Source organism: Eutrigla gurnardus, assembly GCF_963514095.1.
Source record: "Eutrigla gurnardus genome assembly, chromosome: 6".
NCBI classification, from domain to species: domain Eukaryota; kingdom Metazoa; phylum Chordata; class Actinopteri; order Perciformes; family Triglidae; genus Eutrigla; species Eutrigla gurnardus.
In genome coordinates, this window is record NC_139920.1 from 467,633 (window position 1) to 485,572 (window position 17,940).

Here is a 17,940-nt window from a genome sequence, read left to right on the forward strand (position 1 = left end):
CTCGCATCTCGAACTGTCTGGCTGACATCTCTGTCTGGACAACTGCACATCACCTCAAGCTTAACCTGAATAAAACCGAACTCCTCTTCATCCCAGGGAAAGACTGCCCTCGCATGGACCTGTCGGTCACTGTCGAGGGCATCACAGTATTGCCGTCGTCAACTGCGAGGAACCTGGGTGTAATCCTCGATGACCAACTATCCTGCACCTCCAACATCACTGCTGTGGCCCGATCCTGCAGATTTGCCCTCTACAATATCCGCAGGATTCGGACCTTCCTCACAAAGGATGCAACGCAATTCTTGGTCCAAGCACTGGTCATCTCCCGCCTTGACTACTGCAACTCTCTCCTGGCCGGACTCCCGGCCTCTGCGATTAAACCATTGCAGCGTATCCTGAACGCTGCAGCACGCCTTATCTTCAATCTACCCAAATTCTCCCATGTGACCCCCCTCCTCCGTGACCTCCACTGGCTCCCTGTTGCAGCACGCATCCAATTCAAGACGATGACACTGGCCTTCAGGGCCATCAATGGAACAGCACCTGTCTACCTTCAAACACTGGTCAAACCTCATGCCCCAAAGCGAGCACTTCGCTCCTCTACTTCAGCTGGCCGGCTGGTACCACCATCGCTGAAATCAAACAAATGTCGCTCAGCAAAGTCCAGACTCTTCTCTGTTCTGGCGCCTCAGTGGTGGAACGAACTCCCGACCAATGTCAGGACAGCAGAGTCATTTGCCATCTTCAGAAAAAGGCTCAAGACTCACCTGTTCAGACTTCACCTCGACTCTACATAGCATGACCCACTAACACCCCCCCAAAAAAAAAAAAAACCTTACCTATAGCACTCTGATCGTAGCACTGTTGCTCTTGAAGTACTACTTTACTCAGATGAGGACCTAACACAATGATACGTTGTGGTTTCTTTGTTTCCTTCTTTTGACAAATGTACTTATTGTAAGTCGCTTTGGACAAAAGCGTCTGCTAAATGACCTAAATGTAATGTAAATGTAGTTAGCTAGAGAGGCCGTCTCCATTTACCATGGCAGCCGCACACGCCGACCGGCGAGTCGCTGGCAGGAGACAAAGAAAAACACCCAAATAAACCCTAACTAAACTTTAAGTGACCCACTACCAATAAACTATAAAGAAATAAACGTGATTACTCAAAAAAAAGGCTGATAAGAAAGTTTGAAAAACACAAAGCTCCACAGCTCACTCGCACACGCTCTCAGCAGAGAGAGAGAGTGAGGGAGAGAAAAGGGGAGAGAGAGCGAGGGAGAGAGAGAGGGAGAGAAAGCGAGGGAGAGAGAGAGAGAGAGAGAGAGAGAGTGAGGGAGAGAGAGGGAGAGAGAGCGGCTGCGGTCGAATAGTGTATTTCTCTTAGGAAGGTTCCTAACTGAAGAAGTGACCCGGAAGTAAACAAGTGGCCGCCATAGTAAGAGCCGTTCGGATTCTCTAAATGCACAGAAAGGAGCTCCAATGATCCTTTCAGATCTCCTTTAGCATCGGATACAACGGACCTTCCTATACGAAAGGAAAGGAGATTACTTTCATGCAGACATATAGTAATTGGAATTGTGTTGATACATGTGTGTGGACAGTGATAATAATTGAATGGTATTTTTTATTTATTTCAATTTATTACAAATGTTTGACAGAAACATAACTAAAACCACAAATGAAATGTAAATACAGCAAACGGTCAAACAGGAAGGAGGAGCTGCTGGACTGAAGCCGGTCAGTGAACCAGCTGTTCATAAAACCAACAACATGGGGAGAAGTGGACGACGTGCTTTTTGTAGTCCATTATTGTAGTTTCTCCAGCCGAGACGCACGTCAATCACCGGTTTGGATCATCAGCTGTCAATCATCAGCAGTCAATCATCAGCAGCATTATAATGACGTAGCTTAGTGAAAGTCCGGTCGGATTCTCTGAGCACCACGGTCGACTTTTCCTAAATCCATTTGAGTTCTCCGATCGCCTTTCCTTAACCCTGTGACGTTTTCCCCCGAGGTCAAGGAATAGGAGTTACGACCTTATTTTTTGACTATTTGACTGCAGCCAGGGAGATTGACGGTGAGTATGACAGCCCTTTGACACCCAGCGCTCCAGAAGCTGAGCTCATGTTAAGCTGTGCGCTTTTTGGGATGAGTTTACTGAATGTGTGTGTGTGTGTGTGTGCGTTCATTGTCCTCCGGCAGGAAGGGATACCACACTATTTACAGAAATTCCCCTTTTACAAAATGTATTTGTTTCCAGGTTGAAATAATGGAGTAAGAAATCGAAGCTGTGCTGATTTGGTCAGAGGATATAACCAGTAGAGACATACAGAATTTTTGAGAGGGCAAACCAACATTCATCCTCTAATTCTCTCTGACCCACATTCCCAGTTAAAAGCCAATAGGCTTTTCATTTCCTCCTCTCCATTACCATAGGGTAAACACAAATCTAGCAAGGAATTTCCTGTTATTCCATAAGGAGACAGTTAGCATTTGCTAACATAGCCGATTACTTGAGTTTCAGCTTATAACCAGTAACCATAAGGAACATTAAGACAGGGCCTATAGTCAGGTCCACTGAACACCTAATCATTCCAATATTGTTCTTTAGTGATGCATTGATTCAAAGCTACTATGAGGAACTATATTTTGTGTTGATTTTGGTATTTCTGTGGACAAGCGTTTCTGAGCATGTTTTCTGAGCTAGATTCTCTTTAGAAAACCTCTCATTTTACTGCAGCAGGGTCTGAAAGGCTACCCCTCAGAGTCTTGGTTCTGGTTCCTGTGCCTTGATTCCCTCCAGCAGGCTCAGCAATTTGACCTCTCCACTCCACTTCCTGCCAGCGATCCGGATCTCGGACTACAGGGATGCCAGAACTGGGTCAGTAAAACCTCTATGACTCAGTCTGATATTAAGGTGTGTTTTCTCGTCCAAATAAGGCGCCATTTACACAACGTTTTCTGTCGTGTTGGTTTGTTGAATGCCAGGCACACCCAGTGGATACTCCAGCAGCGTCGCCACCACCGCACTGGACTCCCTCCTCCAAGACACGACTCGCCAACACAGTCATCACAAATGCTATTTAATCTCATTAGGTCACTATTCCTCTTTTGAACATCTTACTTTTTTAATCACAGGTTAAACCCCAATTATCTGTGTTTAGTCTATATACCACCTAAACCAAATCATCATGACAATGTATGACAGGATTCTGCTCCTAGGAGAATTTAATGTCCATATATGTTGCCCCTCCACTCTATGGGTCCCACTCTAAATTTAGTAATCTGGCTTTGTCCCTGTAGAACTGGTCATAGAGGACTCTCGTATATCAAGACCACAGTACCATTGACTTTAAGGCTATGCTGCCTACCTCCACTCCCAAACCTGTATTCACATCTAGATCTTGCTTTCTTGGCTCAGAGTTGGTGTCTCTTCCCACCACTGAAGACCTAGTGCCCTGCCATGGCTGAAGGAACATACCCGGGCTCTGAAGCACATTTGTAGAAAGGCCTTTCTCAGACCTCATCTCTCAGAACTGCCATAACCCCAGAGTCTGATTTGATGTCATTAAGCATGTCACCAGCCTCCCTGCCAACCATGAAATAACATTTTCCCCTGAGAAACGTGAAGCATTTCCACAACATGTTATAGATAACATTTCTCTCATCAGACTCCAGATTGCACCTCAGGATGGCCACATTTCAACAGTGCCACCATTGGCAAATAAGACTCCTTTTCATCTCGTCAATCCTCACATGAGAAAATTGCTCACATGAAACCTACATTTTGTCTTTTAGATATTATAGCAACTATGTTTTTATCACAGATCCTTGACCTCCTTGGCCTATACATTTTCTTATCATTAAAAGCTCCTTGGTTTGTGGTTGTTTTTTCGAGTTTGACCATTCTTGTTCTGAAATGAACTTTTGGAGGCACAACTTTATAGAAGTGCAATATTAAATTACAGCAGGACTCAACTCCAAATCGTTTGTCTCTTTTAAACTTGAGCTCTATTGGTCTTAATATTGTCCAGCTTGTCATCACCTGTAAAAATTCAAGCAGTAGTCCATTGTTATTGAACTGAAATGTTTATTCTAGTAAACAGTGCAGACCATGGAGAAATAATTTGAAATAAAATAGCATATGTTCTCTCCTCAATTAGCAGTGCAACTGTCAGCAATCCACCAAATGGTTCCTTGTCAAGTTTACCGTTTCTTCTTCATCTTCACTTTTTATAGGACAAATATAACAGACATGATACTATACAGACTGTATACACATTGTATGCTCCTTAATAAAGACAGTATTTTCGGTTATTTGGGAGGAAGGGCATTTGATGGCTGAAAAAAGCTAGAGGAAAAATAAAGTGAATGACACAATGTATAGGCTTCACACCAAAATGAATAAAGAGAGATAAATAAAATGACTATTAAGACTGAGGAATGATTAAGTTGTATATTTTTATAGTTTTTAGCAGTCCACTTACTTTTTAACAGGTAACATGCTGATAATGAAAACGTGTTGAGTCATGAACATTGTGTTACAATTTTCTTTACCCAAAATAGATAAAAAGCATTTTGGAATTAAAGGTTTGTAGATTCTGCAGCAATACAATCAATGCATAACTTCCTCTTAACGTCGGGACAGAGGAGTGGGTGGTGGCTGCTTCATAAATAATCATATTAAAAACATACGCTACATATCAAAAAGATCAGACTTGTTTCACAGATACACAAAACAACAATCAAAATAAACATGCGCAATCTATTGCGCAATGAGGTATCAGATGACAGTAAAGATGATGGTAGCAGTCTGGAATTCACCACTCTAAGCAGAACACTGAGGTCAGAGGGAGGTGGACAGAAACACATAAAGAACAGATGGAGGGTCACAGTTCACAGCAGACTGGATATCAGCTATCAATACATTTTGTGTCTACAGCAGCAAGTGTGGAAAACTGTTAAAGTCCCATAAGTCGGTACGCAATTTAATTTCACTAATCTAAGACAACTTTACAATTGTACACAGATTTGACACTGTTTTGGAGTCTGTGAGACTCCGGTATTGTTTCACTACGAGAATCAATCAGGTCCAAATGACATCCAGTCCTAGTTCCACACACACAGACACACACACACACACATATATAATCTTTTCTGCGTACTAGATTTCTGTCCACATTTCACAAAGGCTTTGCTTTCAATATAGCTGAGCCATCAGGACATTTAAGGGGACGTTCTGAATATTAGTTGTCATCTCTTTGCTGTGCAAGGTACATGTCACACTGCTGTGTGTTTGGATCAACTGGGTCAACTTTGTTGACAAATACATAAGGTAATGGTTAACTGCTGGCAACAATCTAGCTTGTAGCTTGCAGCGAGTTAGGTTATGTAACAATACATTTTCTACATTTCAGAAATTAACTTGTTGTAACCCCAGTGTAATACTTTTGGTGGCAAATAAAAATGAATGTCAGTACCTTTTTAGCAAAGCATTCCTCATCAAAACAAATGGGTGTTAGCTGAAAACAAGCTAGCGTGTTCGCTAACAGAAGCCAGTGGTTTCTATTAGGGTGAAAACAGGTGTAATGACGTTCCACATACATTTAACAGTGTGACAGCAGCAAGGAAAAGACTTAAATAAGGAGTAAATAGTAGCTATTTAGGCGTTAGCCGTGTACAGATTAGAGAAGTTCACTATGAAGAGAACAACTTTAACAGCTACAGCAAAGTCAATATTCATGATATGTAAACAAGACAAAAACACGGCAGGGCGAGGCAGTTCACATGTCTATCTGGCAGAATCCATGGCTGCACATCACCTATCACTTGAGCACTTCTGTCCAATTTGGGTGAATTCACATTATTAGCATGTTTAACCTCAGAAACGCAGTTCCACATATGTATAACATCGAGGGGAAAAATATCGTCATTTCAGTTAATTCAACTTTCATAATATTTGCTATGGGAAGAATGTTGAAAATATAAAGTCCCCCTAAAAATGAACTATCAATATAGCAACATTTAAAGGAACAGTGTGTCGTATTTAGTGGGATCTATTGGCAATAAGAGGTTATCTTTCCTGTGTCACCTGAATCATTGTTTACGTTAGAATGAGCTGTATAGAACTACATACGGAGCGGGGCCTCTCACAGAGCCAGCCGCCATGTTTCTACAGTAGCCCAGAGTGGACAACCCAAACAAACACCGGGGCCATTCGTGTTTGCATGTTTTCAGTTGGTTTAATCTGTAACCTCCCTGCAACAGCTGTAAAATAACCAAAAACAGCAAATGAAAGAGGCTACGTCCTTTGAAGTCGTTAAATTGTAAAATAAATCATCAGAAATCTACTCACTCCTGCCATATTAAATAAAAACTTATAACTAAAACAGTAACCGTAGTCTACTGGTGGCAGCACTGAGCACATTTCTGTTGAGCAGACTCCTGTTGGTGAACAACTGGTCTCAATAATGAACACATATATATATATATATATATATATATATATATACAGTATATGCAACATATTTGAAACTACAACAAAGAGTCAAATTCAGTCCATCTGACTCAAACATCCGTCCACGTTGAAAAACCAAACTATGACACATCAGGAATGGCAAATATTTCCAATTCTCAGCCTAATGACACCTGATTTCAGCCAGTTCCAAACCTGTAAACACAGGAGTGACTAGAACTCAACTACAATTCATAGCACAAAACAACCATGTTCATTTTTTCGCTTAAAACAAAAACATGTCAAAATAATGAACTAATAACCAGGTTATAAAAACTGTGTTAAAATCCTCAACCTCTAAAGAGTAAACAAAGTCAAACAAAACAAATTCCCTCATCCTACATTTAATTTGTTGAATGTGGTGTTTACCCTAGAATGTTTTCAGGACTGGCGGTTCGCACCTACGATGGCATATTGGAGGTCGGCTTCGGCCAGAGGTGCAGCAAGCACTCAATGTATATTTGCATTCAAATATTTGTTTGCGCTATATATACAAGACGTATAACAAATTGAACACAAGGAGAGGATGGCTGATTAAGGTTAGGCATTGATTGCATAAAAATAAGGGAAATGTTGCAGAGGATCTGCAAATGATTCATGTATATTTGGTTGGGATGCACCCATAACACCTAAGTACAATACTCAAATTTCAGTAGGCTACTTGCCAACACCAAATACCGATATGAGTACTTAATAATACATTACAGTTTCTCCATTTTAACATTCAACTTTGTGTTGTCCTGATACAAACAGAGCAGAATTTGCAGTAGGGGTATTAATAATTAACGGTTCAACCTGCAATCAGTTACAGAGTAAAAATAAATATTTAAGATAAAATGCTAAGCGACTCAGAGGAGCAGCTTGTCACTTAAAGGAGAATAGTGCTGGTCCACCTTAAAGGTCAGCCCACCTTAAGTGTTCCTGAGCCAGAGCAGCCAGCGTTCTTGCTAACTTCGGGGCTAACCTCCTTCGCTGTAGTTATCAGCTGCCTTATCAGCTGTTCTATACATGTACACGAGTACAGTATCAGACCCGTTATCGGTGCATCCCTAATATTTGGTTATTTCAAGCAGTTTTTCCACAATCTATTTTGTTCCTTGCTTGGTCTGGCGGGAGGTTCCTTTGAAATGGCGCACGGCCATTCCTATAAGATTGTAGAGGAAACACTGGGTGTGAATCACAGCATCAGGATCTCAGCTCTGTTAATACCATATTTACACGGGACAGAGAGACAGAGGATTGCAGGTCGTCACAGTAAAGTCTCACACTCACAGACAAAGAAAAGAACTGTACAATTTGTAGCTTTCACTCAATCAATATGTTGACATTTGAATCCGTTATTATCACATTAGAGGGAAACAGTGTAATGGATCTCATCAGCGATGTTTTTGAGCCATAATGTGAAACGAGTGAAATGAGTGAAATATATTCAAGTAATGTTGGTTAAATGTTCTCTATTTCCAACAGGAGGAGAAGAGCCAGAGGAGTGTTTCATGGCCAGATTAACCTTACTGCTCCCTAATTTATGGTTATTTTATCAAGTACACATTTAGGAAAATCCACCATGTAAACACAATATGAACTAGAAAGGTGCATCATTAGAGTGCAGCTCTCTAGCTCTCTTAAATGTTGTTAAATGATCATCAAAATAATTGTAATATAAGACAAAGACAACCGGAGTAAACAAAAAATGCAGTTTTGAAATTATTATTTTATTTATTGAATGGAAAAAACTATCCAACCCTATCGGGCCCTATGTGAATAAGTAATCGCCCCCTTGGTAGCTCAATCAACCAAAAGACCAATTTTCAATTTCATAAGACATGTACTGGAAAGATTAAATAAATTGTAAATGGCCTCATTTATATAGCGCTTTTGTCCAAAGCGCTTTACAGCAATGACTGACATTCACCCATTCACACACACATTCACACACCGACGGCGGAGTCACCCACGCAGGGCGGCAGCCAGCTCGTCAGGAGCAATTAGGGTGAGGTGTCTTGCTCAGGGACATCAGGCACTCAGCTAGGAGGAGCTGGGGATCGAACCGGCGATCGTGCGGTTACCAGCCAACCCGCTCTACCTCCTGAGCTAAACCCCCCAGATTACTGCAAGACCTGTTCAATCTGAACACTTAAATAAAACCTGTCTGGAAATGTGAAGCTAAAAGGTCTCAAGCAGCAGCACATGATGCGGCGATCAAAAGTACAAATGAGGTAAAAAATCATTCAGTCTGGAAAGGGTTACAAAGACATTTTTAAGGCTCTGGGACTCCAGCGAGCCACAGTAAGAGACATTATTAACAAATGGAGAGAACATAGAACAGTGGTGAACCTTCCCAGGACCGACCACCAAGACCCATCGGCGACTCCAGGAGGTCCCAAAAGAGCCCAGAATAACATCTGAAGGACTGCAGGCCTCACTTGCCTCAGTTAAGGTCAGTGTTCATGATTCCACAGTAAGAAGGACACTGGGCAAAGATGACACCCATGGGAGAGATGTGACGAAAACCACTGCTGTCCAAAAAGAACACAAAGGGTGCAGTCGAATAGTCTTTTTTGCTTAGGAAGGTCCCTAACTGACGAAGTGACCCGGAAGTAAACAAGTGGCTGCCATGATAAGAGTCGTTCGGATTCTCTAAATGCAAAGGAAAGGAGCTCCAATGCTTCCTTTCAGAGCTCCTTTAGCATAGGATGCAACGAACCTTCCTATACGAAAGGAAAGGAGATTACGCCGACCCACAATTCTTTGCGAGAGCAACATTTAAAGTGCTGCACAACTCGGCCGTTCATGAAAACAAACGATATGTGCATTTACATATTTAACAATGACTTTCATGCAGACATAGTAATTGGAATAGTGTTGATAAATGTGTGTGGACAGTGATAATAATTGAATGGTATTTTTTTTTTTATTTCAATCATGTTACAAATGTTTGACAAAAACGAAACTAAAACCACAAATGAAATGTAAATAAAGCAAACGGTCAAACAGGAAGGAGGAGCTGCTGGACCTGAAGCCGGTCAGTGAACGAGCTGTTGATAAAACCAACATGGGGAGAAGTGGACGATGTGGTTTTTGTAGTCCATTATTGTAGTTTCTCCAGCGCAGACGCACGTCAATCACCGGTGCCGATCATCAGCTGTCAATCATCAGCGGCCGCGTTATAATGACGTAGCTTAGTGAAAGTCCGGTCGGATTCCCTGAGCACCGCGGTCGACTTTTCCTAAGTCCTTTTGAGTTCTCCTATCGCCTTTCCTTAACCCCGTGACGTTTTCCCCAGAGGTCAAGGAATAGGAGTTAGGAATAGGAGTTAGGACCTTATTTTTTGACTATTCGACTGCACCCAAAGGCTCGTCTCACATTTACCAAAAACTTACTTGATCACCCCCAAGACCTTTGAGATCAGATTCTATGGACTGATGAGTCACAGGTAGAACTTTTAAAAGGCATGGGTCCTGTTACATCTGGTGGAAATCTAACATAGTATTCCACAATAAGAGCATCATTCCAACAGTCTACATGGTGGTTTTAGATTGATGGTCTGGGGCTGCATTGCTGCTTCAGGACCTGGACAACTGGAATTATTTATGGAACCATGAATTCTGCTCTCTACCAGAGAACTCTGAAGGACAATGTCCGGCCATCAGTTTGTGACCTGAAGCTCAAGTGCAGTTGGGTTCTGCAGCAGGATAATGATCGAAAGCACACAAGCAAGTCCGTCTCTGACTGTCTCATAAAAAAAAAAGTCCCGACTTAAATCCCACTGAGATGCTGTGGCATCACCATAAAGGGGCAGTAATGTGGCTGAATGAAAACTATTTTATTCTACAAAGAGGACCAACATTCCTCCACAGTGATGTAAAAGACTCAGTTATATGGGGTCAGTTCAGTCTCATTAATAATGAATGCACAGAGAAGGATTCACAAATGTATTTTGTTATTTATATATAAATTACTCTCTTCTCACAAATACATTTCATTTTAAATAAATGTCATATAAATCCATAAATATATGAATTAAAGAGATATTTGCAATTTTCATCAAAAATGTATTTGTATGTTGTTACATTTATATACAAACTGTTAAACTTGAATTTAAAAGACGCTTTTCATTTGTGAACTTGTTTGCATTTGTTCGTGAACTGGTCAGTATTTGTTTGTGGATTTTTGAGACTCTCCTGATGTGGCTGGATTCACAAATGCATTTTTTTTCAACAAGGAACTTGCTATGGTAACTTATTTTTGCAGCCATTAACAACAGGTAAGCTTTAGCAAGCAAATGACCGATACGGTTATGTTTTCTGATGTTAGTAGGATCATATCATGCTAGCTAAGTTAGCTTATGATCCTTTGTCTAAAAGCATTATGGATAACTAGTTAGTTAACGGAAATGCGCAAAATGCGCAGAGCAAAAGCTGTGCTCTGGCCATGGTGAGGTACCCCTCGTGGGAATGCAGTCATGTGATTGGCTGAAAACGAGGGAGGCATCTGATTGGCTACAGAGAGTTCCTTGTTGAAAAAAACGCATTTGTGAATCCAGCCACGTCAGGCGAGTCTCAAAAATCCACAAACAAATGCAAACAAGTTCACAAATGAAAAGCGTCTTTTAAATTCAAGTTTAACAGTTTGTATATAAATGTAACAACATACAAATACATTTTTGATGAAAATTGCAAATATTTTTTTAATTCATATATTTATGGATTTATATTACATTTATTTAAAACGTTTGTATTTGTGAGAAGAGAGTAATTTATATATAAATCACAAAATGCATTTGTGAATCCTTCTCTGTGCATTCATTATTAATGAGACTAAACTGACCCCATACAGTTATTGCAAACGGTTGATTGCAGTTGTGGCTGCCGAGGGTGGTGCAACCAGCAATTAGGTTTAGGGGGGCAAGTACTTTTTCACATGGCTGAATAATTAATTACCTTCAATTAATGGCATCATTATATAAAACTGTACTTTGTGTTCAGTCATGCTGAACACAAAATACAGTTGTCTTATATTAAAATTAGTTTGACGATCTAAAACATTTAAGTATGACAAATGTGCAAAAAAGGAAGAAATCAGGAAGGGGGCAAATACTTTTTCACGGCACTGTACAACGTGCTGCACACACGTAATCCAGTTAGCTGTTAACCAAACACGCAGTGCAGAACACTGTGTCTCACTTGTGGCCACTCCCATCTGGGGGCCAGTTCAGAGTCCAGAGTTAATCAGCTAATAACAAATAAAAGCCTTAAAGGAACTCTCCACCTATTTTACACATAAAGAGCTCTTTACACATCATAGTATCCATCAGCCTGGTGGAAGAAGTTGCATAATGTCTTCAGTGTCTCTATGAAGTCTGATGAAGTCGTATTGACGTCATCGGGGTTATCTCAGGTTCGACTATCTAGAACACATTGGTTTGGAGCTTAAAAGACATGGCAGAAGCAGCCATTTTAACCTGGCCCCCTTCACAGCTAATTATCTCATGATGTAGAGGTGAGATAATGTAGATAATGCAGGTAGACCGTGAGGCCCTTATCATATCCGTTTTACTACATGCTTCATAGATGCGATGCATATTCCTTAAAAAATGTGTGATTAAATAGATGACCACAAACAAAGTGGCATGCAGTTAACCTGGTTGATCATCCAGCCTCATCTGGACTTCAGGTCTCTAACTGGGAGTACTGGACCCTGGTGTGCTAAATAATTCAAAGGAAAAGTGATATTCTGAGATATGCTTCAACTCAACCAGTCCTACTAATATGGACCCTTCACTTGACAAAAATTTCCTGAGAAAAAAAAATTGATAAAAGAAAGTTGCAAATTGAAAAATCTCAATCCTGAGAAGCGCCATCTTCTCTCTAAACCAACACTCACTTTGTTTTCACAACACTGCTTTCTGTAGCATCTTCTTACCAGCAACACAGCAGAAGCAGTTCATACCACCAGTAGCGCCATGATGTATCCATGTTGCCCCATATACCAAGAAGAAAATCCCTTTAAGAAATCCCTTTGCTATCTGGATTTTTGTAAACGTGCCAGTATGAACCAGTCCCTGACATTGGGAGTGAAGAGAACAAACAACTATCATCACATTACTGTCCATCCGCTGTAGTGCATATACACAGTGCATCTGTTTGTTTTCTTCAGGCCCTTCTTTCTCCTCCTCTTCCTTCTCCTTCTCTTCATGTTAGCAGGAGAGTTTTGTAGTAGCGACTTCTCAGCCAGTAGTTTTTTTTTAAATGCAGGGTCGGGGACCAGACTTTCTGGAGTCCTTTCTGTTCTATTCCATGAGTCGTGTGTGTGTGTGTCTGTGTTTGTGTGTGTGTATTTGTGTGTGTGCGTGTGTGTGTGTGTGTGTGAGTGAGTGTGTGAGAGAGTGTGAGTGAGTGAGTGTGTGTGTGAGAGTGTGTGTGTGTGAGAGAGTGTGAGTGTGTGTGACTGTGTGTGTGTGTGAGAGTGTGTGTGACTGTGTGTGTGTGTGTGTGTGTCTGTGTGTGTGAGTGAGTGTGTGTTTGTGAGAGTGTGTGTGTGAGAGAGTGTGAGTGTGTGTGTGTGTGTGTGTGTGGGAGAGTGTGAGTGTATGAGTGTGCGTGTGTGTGTGTGAGTGACTGTGTGTGTGTGTGTGTGTGTGTGTGTGTGTGTGTGTGAATGTATGTGTGTGACTGTGTGTGAGAGAGAGTGTGACTGTGTGTGTGTGTGTGTCTGTGTGTGTGTGTGTAGGTTCCAGGTCATGCGTTGGACATCTCAGCCTTACTGAGGGCGATGGCCAGCTCCAGGTCTTCCTGTTCCTGCTGTCTGAGCCTCTTCAGCCGCTCACGCTCGGCTCGCTCACTCTCTCGCTTCGCCCATTCCAACTGCTGAGCCTCATTCCCAAACTACAGAGACAGAGGGCGAGAGAGAGGGACAGAGAGGGAGAGAGATGCCTGTTACATACACGAGTGTACTCCGTTCTCACTGTGAATGTTCATGAAGACGTCGCTAATCACTAATAAGAACAGTAAGTAATGAGTTACTGCAAATGGCATATTGACATTGAGTTAATAACTGTTTCGTTGCATTGTTTTGCCTGTAATAATAGATTGATTTATTCTATTTAGATAATTGTGCCGTATATCCTGTAGAGGGCGCTCCTTGTTTATTTTGCTGCTTGTTGTGAAACAAAGTGAGAAGTCAGAGAGCTAGCGGTGGAGACACACGGTTTTCTTACCATGTCGGATCGTGTTTTTTGCCGTGTTTTATTGATTCCTACCGTGGATGTAAACTTTTGGACATTGTGAAGAATAAATATGCTTGTTCAACTTTACAACGGAGTCAAGTGGATCACTGGAATTACATCGGTACGACTCGCGTAGGCCGTGATTATCTGCTAGCTACAATCTGCACTAACATTGATCAAAATGTTCAATATAATCTTGTGCATCTTTGACAACAAAATGTGACTTACAGTAATGAGAAAAGAACACCAGGTGTTAGATTTTACAACTTACTTTGCAAATGAAGAGCAAGACTGACTCATCACTCATAATTCTACAGACTCAGTGGCATTTTAGGAAGTAGACCTATGAAATTGAATGCAGCAGCTCTGCCATCAGTTCTACTTTTACAAAGTGATGTCCCACTCGTATGAACTGAGCTCTCCTTAGAGTTTGCAGTGATATTGAACATTATTATTATTATTATTAGCATAGGTTACCTAAAGGGCTGGGGAGTGTATGTTGGCCAAAAGCATCAAGACATTACAGTGAAGAAAAGTTCAACATTTCACAGGTTGAATAACAAACACAAGTTGGAAGCTTTTACCCAGCAACATGCTCAAAATATTTAAAAGGTTAAAATATTAAAGAATGATTCATGTGAATGTCGCTGTGTGTTTGAGCTCTTACCTTGACTTTGTCAGGTCCTGTCAGAGAGGTGGATTACAGAACAGACATATTATAAAAATAGCTGGTTTACAGGACATCACACACACACACACACTTTCTGTTCACTCCACTGCCTTAATGTTGACTTGGTTTTTATTGCCAGCCTAAACTGCAGCCATGTTCCTGTTAATTGAATTGACTTACAATGCGAACTAACTAGTGGAGATGAAGCAGATACGTGTCATGTATGGAGACAGATGGACAAACAACACTGGGGGCTTGAGAAAAGACAGATGATACCTCAGGAGTTACCACACAGATGAGGATATCTGCCTCTTCAAGGACGAGTCTTATTGTCAACCATGGGCCTCTTTTGGCTTCTTTATGTTATTAGGACACTTGAATGTGCTCATCTAAAAGCTCAAGCTATTTAAAAATGTATATCTGTAATAGGATCGTTGTTAAGTAGTGCTAGCTCAATTCCAATTAATTGGAAGGATATTCGTACAATAGTTTCAATAAAATGAGCTCTCATGTTGTCACAGTAAAAATTAATGTATAAACAAGTGTTAGACAGACCCATATTATTTCAATACACTGAACAAAATGTTAAATTCTAAAGTCACTGTTTCAAACAAGTATACCTGTAAACATAAATTCAAAAATATCTGTACTTCAGTAGCCTTCATGACTTTCATGCAGCAGACGGGTTTGGAGTACTGCTCTTCATCTCGACATATAGCGGATCGTCACAGTGAGATAACTCTCTCTTAGCTCCAACTATCCGGGTCAGTATTGCGCTTTGTGCTTTTGCCAGTTCCACGTTGATGCCATTCTGTTGTTTTATAGAAGTCAGAAATTACGTTAGTGCTGAAAAGTGTAGCTCGGATCGAGCATTTTGATTGGATGACAGAAGCCCGCAACTACGGAAAAGGGCTGCAAATCTTTATCAATAAACGTCCCACTGCACTTTGTTGTGTTCTTGTGTTTTTAGTTTAGTTTAGTTTAGTTTATTTAGATCGGCTTGTTGGAAGCATCAACGAGAGAAACTGTTTTAACTGACGGTGTTACCTGCTCAGCTGTCCTGCTTCCGGGACTTTGGAGATTTACTCTACAGGGAGCGTGTACACATTCTGCGTTCAAGTGCTCCTGTAAAGCTCCGACATAGCCAATTCAGAGAGAAATACAAGGATGGAAACGTGAAATTTTATTACAAAGCTGAAAAATACCTCAATTCACAAGTACATATTGAACCGTGCATGCCGTACGGTACGGTTCAATATTATATTGAGAACCGTTGCATCCCTAGTGTTCAGACTGTTAAAGGCCATGATTTGAAAATAATAATTCAACATACAGTACCAGTCAAAAGTTTGGACACACCTTCTCACTCAATGGTTTTTCTTTATTTCTTTTATTTTCTTACATTTACATTTTCTTTACATTGTATATTCATATTGAACACTACAAAACTATGAAACACATATGGAATTATTTAAGTGTTTAACAAACTAGAATATGTTTTATATCTTAGATTCTTCAAATAGGCCACTTTTGCTTCAATGACAGCTTCGGACACTGTTGGTATTCTCTCAATCTGATTCATGAGGTAGAAACCTGGAATGGTTTTCATACAGTCTTGAAGGAGTTCCCAGAGGTGCTCAGAATGTGTTGGCTGCTTTATCTTAACTCCGTGGTCCAACTCATCCCAAACATCTCAATTGGGTTTAGGTCGAGTGATTGTGGAGGCCAGGTCATACATGACACAGCCCACCATCACTCTCCTTCACTCTCCGTCAAAAAGCCCTTACATAGCCTGTAGGTGTGTTTGGGGTCATTGTCCTGTTGAAAAACAAACAATGGTCCCACTAAGCGCAAACCAGAGGGGGTGGCATGTCGCTGCAGAATGCTGGTAAAGTATGCCTTGAATTTTTTATAAATCGTCAGTAGGCCTTTTTACACAGACTATTCCACAGTAATCGCAGAAAGGAGAGTCAAAAATATGCCGCAATTGCAATTGTTCATAAAGAACTTTGCTTTGCGGCGTAACACCACAACGTTGTCTGCGTTTACAAAGCATCACAGCATTGTAGAATGAGAGAGACATTACAAGGCCTGCGGCAGTCTCGCCGGCTGTGTGACGTGTTCAATGAGTGTATGTAATCTGATGAGCTCTAGCGCATACAAACAACTGGGTGAACTTTTGCTTGTCTCGCATATTTATACAACTCTTCAACCGCAAGTGAAGTTGCTGTGCATCATAAACATGTCGATGATACAATGGCGGCCTTGTACGAGGAACTACTGGCTTTTTATCTTCTTCTGATCTACACTTTCAGCTGGTTAAATCCACAGATGGCGCATCTTCCTGGTAAACGTCACGTCTTTTCCATACTGTTACGCCTTTTCATCTCGGTGAGCGTTACAATAATGCGGGGCAGAAAATAAAGGCATGATACTCCCGCAACAAAAAGGCAGCATAAAAGGGGCTTGTGTCACCATCACACCTCCTCCTCCATGCTTCACAGTGGGAACCACACATGTAGAAACCAACGCTCAACTTTTCTCCATCTCTCAAAGATATGGTGGGTGAAACCAAAAATCTCAAAGTTGGAGTCTAATGTACATTCCACGTCTTTCTTTGCCCAAGCATGTCTCTTCTTCTTCTTGGTCTTCCTCAGTAGTGGCTTCTTTGCAGCAATTCGACCATGAATGCCTGATTCACGGAGTCTCCTCTGAACAGTTGATGTTAATGTGTCTACTTGAACTCTGTGAAGCATTTTGTGGGCTCTAACCTGAGGCGCTGTTAATTAGCGGTGTCTGAGGCTGGTATCTTATCCTCTGTAGCCGAGGTAACTCCTCATGAGAGCCACTTTCATCATAGCTTGTGACAGTTGCGACCACTGTACTTCAGGTTAGTGTTGTCACGATACCGACATTTTGGTACTGGTACCAACATGTATTTCGATACTTTTTTCAAATAAAAAGAGAACGCAAAAAATGTCATTACTGACTTTATTTTAATAGAAAATCTTAGAACAAAAACATATCAATCAGTAAATAAAATAAAATACCACGACAAGACAAGCTTTTCTAATGCACACAATTTGGCGCTTGCTTTTAGCATTGAATGTGGCTTTTTTTCCCCTGAGTAAATTACCTGTCGTTCCCTGAGCTCAGGGTGTAGGTCTGGGTGCTTGTCCTTTAGGTGTTTGGCTCAGTCGGAGGTGTTTCCGCCGTTACCCATGCATATTTTAAAACACCGTTTACACAGTGGCACATCAGCATTAATTGCCTCGCCTTGCTCATTTGTTTTTAAGTTAAAGTACTGCCATATCGCACTCCGCGCCCCTGGTTTGTCCACGAGTTGCGGCGTGGTGACTTTTGCAGCAGCCATTCTCCTCTCCGTGCTCCCCCCCCCCTCCCTCCCTCTCTCCCTCCCTCTCCAACGTCTCTGCTCTCTCCAAGCTTTCCTCCTGCTTCGTTTGTTGCTCCAGTCCACGCTGCTCGCTCACTTGCTAGCTGTTTCCTCCGGCTTGCTTGCTTTTTCTT

At 41.3% G+C, this 17,940-nt stretch overlaps 1 protein-coding gene and 1 long non-coding RNA gene across 3 annotated transcripts in view; one reads left to right on the forward strand and one right to left on the reverse strand.

The window, feature by feature from the left end:
• Positions 1 to 1,681: 1,681 nt before the first annotated feature.
• Positions 1,682 to 3,887, forward strand: LOC311014611. 2 transcript variants are annotated; one of them, XR_014597280.1, is made up of 3 exons: positions 1,682 to 2,080; positions 2,744 to 2,884; positions 2,992 to 3,887. It is a non-coding gene; the product is annotated as an uncharacterized lncRNA (long non-coding RNA). The 2 variants fall into 2 exon arrangements; XR_014597281.1 differs by having other exon boundaries at positions 2,747 to 2,884.
• A 7,375-nt stretch (positions 3,888 to 11,262) lies between these two features.
• The window catches only part of LOC311014760 (epidermal growth factor receptor substrate 15-like 1), a 139,824-nt gene continuing 133,146 nt past the window's right edge, over positions 11,263 to 17,940 (reverse strand). The window contains exons 26-27 of the mRNA XM_084011552.1: positions 14,410 to 14,426; positions 11,263 to 13,401 (exon numbers count right to left, since the gene is read on the reverse strand). Coding sequence (XP_083867678.1) covers positions 13,255 to 13,401; positions 14,410 to 14,426 — 164 coding nt within the window. The 3' untranslated portion in view covers positions 11,263 to 13,254. The remainder of the gene's footprint in view (positions 13,402 to 14,409; positions 14,427 to 17,940) is intronic.